Raw genomic sequence first — 4,023 nt, forward strand, 5'->3', positions numbered from 1 at the left:
AGGTCAGAGCTGACGTTTCAGCGTCTTCGCAGCTCAGAGTGCGTGTTCTCTTACTCACGGGGGCTGTTTTGCAGCGACAGGGGATCGGGGAGCCCAGCGTGTACCACGCCGTGGTGGTGATTTTCCTGGAGTTCTTCGCCTGGGGGCTGCTGACCACGCCGATGCTGACGGTGAGTGAGTCTCACTGGGGATCGCTCTGGCTCTGAGGGGCTGGAGCCTGTGCTGGGCTGGCGAGGGTGAAGACCTACACGTAGGCCCGTGGAGTATTGGAAGTAGAAACCGAGGTGTAATGGTTTGTAGCCCAAAAAGCTGGAGTTGTAGTAATTTTTATCCAAAGGCCGCACCTTTTACTCTACACTGACTCCTTCAGGGATAAAAGAGATTTTTGTTGAACTACCGCCATCATTGTCTGGGAAAGTTATCTAGGTAACGATGAGAAAGGAGCCTTTGTTTATGCAAAAGCATTTAGAAATATGATATTAGCTTAGTAGTATAAAATGGAGATAGAACCTATAGACAGCAGAAAAAGGGGAGAGAACAACAGAAAGGTTGTGCGGTCACACGGAGTAAAACCAGAGGGCAGTCCGGTGGTGCAGAGAGGCATGTTTAGATGCTGGGATGATTTATAGACCTGGGAAGTATTAAAGAAAGTCGCTGCCTGTGTTGGAGGGGGGATTGAGAGCTCCGCAGCCGGGGACAGCGGTGGCATTGTCGATAGCGTATTTCCCATTTTCCCGGTTTTATGCTCTTCAGGCGTCCAGCTGTCAGGCGCTCATGGAAGTTTTGCAAAAGTTGCTAGCTCTGTTTTGTTTTGTTTTTTTCCTTTTCCCTAGGTGTTACACCAGACTTTTCCTCAGCATACATTCTTGATGAATGGCCTGATTCACGGGGTCAAGGTAAGGAGTTTTCCTCCCAGGCTTTCGTGTGAATCTGCGATCCGCGCAAGCAGCGGCAAGCTGTTATAATCTGTGTTATTTGCTGATGTCAAATGGTATTTGAGAGACAAATGTTCATATCTCAGTCTGGGGTGCTGCTGGCAAACCTAATGCAGAAGGAAGAACAGAGCGTAGACATCAGGTGCCTTTTGTAGTTGGTTTTACTGGGCAGTGTTAGCAACGTGCTGCTTGGCAGAGTGGGTTGGGGGCTATTACAGCTGTGTGTTTCAGCTGAAAATATTGCAATCGGCCTGAGATCAGCCCTGTGTCTGTATTCTGGAGCATAACAAAATGAAAAGTCAGTGACACTCGAACTTAGCAGTAACAGAAGCTGAGACTAAGCGACCCTCGGTGGGTCGTCCCCAGGCAGGAGGTGGGGAGCGTGCTGAGGCTGTGGGTTTGGGTCAGCCTGGAATTCCCAGGGCAGAGCTGGAGACAACCATAGTGAACAAGCAGTAACTGTGTGTTTGGGCTCGGAAACGTGGCAAAATATATCATCAGGCCCTGGCTCTGGCAGGATGATCTCAGAAACTGTCCCCGGGGAGGTGTGCTCCCACGTGAGTCACCCACTCTCGTATACACTTAAGGGCTCTTCCCTGCCTGTCTTGGGCCTGAAAGACTTTGAACAGTTTTGTTTGTGCTTAATGGCCTTGGCAGCTCATCGGGTCTGTCTTGTCTCCATTTAAAAGAGAAGGCTTTCTCCAGAACTGCAGCAGATGTTACCGTGGTGGAGCTGTGCCAGCATCTTTTTAGGTACTGCCAGGGCACCTCCTGTGCCTGGGAGGGCCAGGGCTGCGGGCTGAGCACTCGCAGGGGCCGGGAAGCGATTGGAGCCTTGAGCAGTGCCTAGCTGGTCGAGGACTTTTATTTCCCCCCCCTCAAAAGTGTGTGAGCAGATGAGCAAACTATTCTGTTTTGGTAATGTTGCCTGCTTGTAGACAGTAGGAATGGATCGTGTCCTCGTATTTTTATCTGTAGGTGATGTTGCAGAAGCTCTTGCTATCGACAATCAGAGTTCGACTGAGGGATTTCTCTCTGTCATCCTGTCTGTCTTCCTTAGGGTCTGCTTTCTTTTCTAAGTGCCCCACTGATTGGTGCTCTCTCTGATGTCTGGGGCAGGAAATCCTTCCTCCTCCTCACTGTCTTCTTCACGTGTGCACCAATTCCCCTCATGAAGATCAGTCCGTGGTGAGTTTAGTCTTGCTGTAACCGAGGGGTTCTGTGGCGAGGAACGAGTGCGTTATCGTGATTAGGGCATTTTGATGTTTCCTTCCTGTGTGGGGAAAAGAAGAGATAAAACTCCTTGGGCCCCCAGACTGGAGCTCGGCGTTCCTGAGCGCTTTCTGGTGCAGTGGCGTAGGATGGACCGAGGGAAGAGTAAGGGAGAGGTTCTAATTCAGCCACTGGGGACTGCCGTGTGGTTGCTCTCTGACGCTCCTCTGGCAATGCCTGTTTCAGGTGGTATTTTGCTGTCATCTCCATGTCCGGAGTCTTCGCTGTCACCTTCTCTGTGATTTTTGCGTACGTTGCCGATATCACGCAGGAGCACGAGCGCAGCACGGCGTATGGCTTGGTAAGGAGCTCAGCACGTGTCTTACTCTTGAAAGGACTGTTTGGGGCTTTGCAGGCAGGAGAGGTGTGAAATTAGGGTGGGAGATTTATTGGAAAGCCTGAGGGCAATATCAGTGAAAAGATGATACGTGCTTTGCCAGTTCTGATTGTGGTTTCGCACCGAGGGAGAGGGCTAATTTCTCTGTGATCTGCCGGCTGGCAGCGTTGTTGCTTACCCTTTAAATCAACTGGGCGTGCGAGCTCCTTTGCCCCAGGTGAGGGGGCAGGCTGCGGTGCTGGCACACGTGCCAACAGCCTGCGATCGGCCCGTTCTGTGGGATGAGGGACTGTGTCGTACATGAATTGTTAGAACAGCTTTAATTTCCCTGTGCTAGAACTTAGCCCAGGTTGCACTCAGAGAACACGTCACCTTTCTGTCTGCAGGAGTCCCTGCTCACTTGGATTATCTCCATCAAAGATGGCAAAACTGGTTCCCTGGGGTTACGCTGGAGGAGAAAATGGGCTCTAGAAGAAGAGGCTGTATTAGTGTTTTCTGCTTCCAGGTCTCAGCCACGTTTGCTGCTAGCCTGGTCACCAGCCCGGCCATCGGCGCGTACCTCTCCCAGGCCTACGGAGACACGCTGGTGGTCGTGCTGGCTTCAGGCGTCGCTTTGCTGGACATTGGTTTCATCCTGCTGGCTGTGCCAGAATCTCTGCCAGAAGAGATGCGCCCGGTCTCCTGGGGCGCCCCGATCTCCTGGGAACAGGCAGACCCGTTTGCTGTAAGTGACCTCGCTGCTGTTTCCCCGTGTGCTGGCGATGCTTCTGTTTGCTTTAGCTCTGCTGCTTCCTCTCACAAGGAAGATGGGGTCCACAAAAGGTGAAGGATGCGAGGCTCAGATTAAGCTGGTGGAGAGGACAATGTGTAACCACCAGCAGACCGCACGCACCTCGGGCTGTCTGGCAGCTGCTGACCTGTTTCCTGTAGCTGCACCAGGCCGGGTGTGTTGTGGCCGCATTCACAGCTTCCTCTGAAATGCTGCTCTGGTTTTACTCAAGCACTCACACCTAAAATGGTGACTTAAGCACCTGGTTTTGCTGTCTGTGTACCTGGAGAGCAGTTAATGATATTAACTCCTTTTTAAAAACCAAAATTTTCATTCCGTGTCCTCCTTCCCTACAGTCCCTGCGGAAAGTGGGTCAGGATTCCACAGTGCTGCTCATCTGTATCACCGTCTTTCTCTCCTACCTGCCTGAGGCCGGTCAGTACTCCAGCTTCTTCCTGTACCTGCGGCAGGTGAGTCTCCTGCGATCAGGGAAGGGTCTGGATGCAGGAAGCCCCAGCCCACAAATACTGTCGTAGTTGCATGTCCTGACTTAAAGCTGTTTCTTCAGCCAGAGGAAAATGTTCCCCTTAATTCCTGTGGCAGCAGGAAGCCGTGGAAGGCACGGCTGGTTGGTGTTTAAGTCCCTGATGAGCAGTGTCAGTAAACGTTGGTGACGCTGTTGGAGCGGCTTTTCTTGTTCGGTACGAATC

The 4,023-nt window shown here is 51.9% G+C and overlaps 1 protein-coding gene across 1 annotated transcript in view; it reads left to right on the forward strand.

The window, feature by feature from the left end:
• Positions 1-71: 71 nt before the first annotated feature.
• Positions 72-4,023, forward strand: part of HIATL1 (hippocampus abundant transcript-like 1) — a gene marked incomplete at its 3' end in the record, with an annotated part of 5,374 nt that continues 1,422 nt past the window's right edge. Inside the window, exons 1-6 of the mRNA XM_009874563.1 lie at positions 72-170; positions 834-896; positions 1,996-2,123; positions 2,394-2,508; positions 3,050-3,268; positions 3,670-3,807. Of these exons, the coding sequence (XP_009872865.1) occupies positions 162-170; positions 834-896; positions 1,996-2,123; positions 2,394-2,508; positions 3,050-3,268; positions 3,670-3,807 (672 nt within the window). The remainder of the gene's footprint in view (positions 171-833; positions 897-1,995; positions 2,124-2,393; positions 2,509-3,049; positions 3,269-3,669; positions 3,808-4,023) is intronic.

The sequence above is a fragment of the Apaloderma vittatum genome, unplaced genomic scaffold (genome assembly GCF_000703405.1).
Source record: "Apaloderma vittatum isolate BGI_N311 unplaced genomic scaffold, ASM70340v1 scaffold40068, whole genome shotgun sequence".
In the NCBI taxonomy this organism is placed as follows: Eukaryota; Metazoa; Chordata; class Aves; order Trogoniformes; family Trogonidae; genus Apaloderma; species Apaloderma vittatum.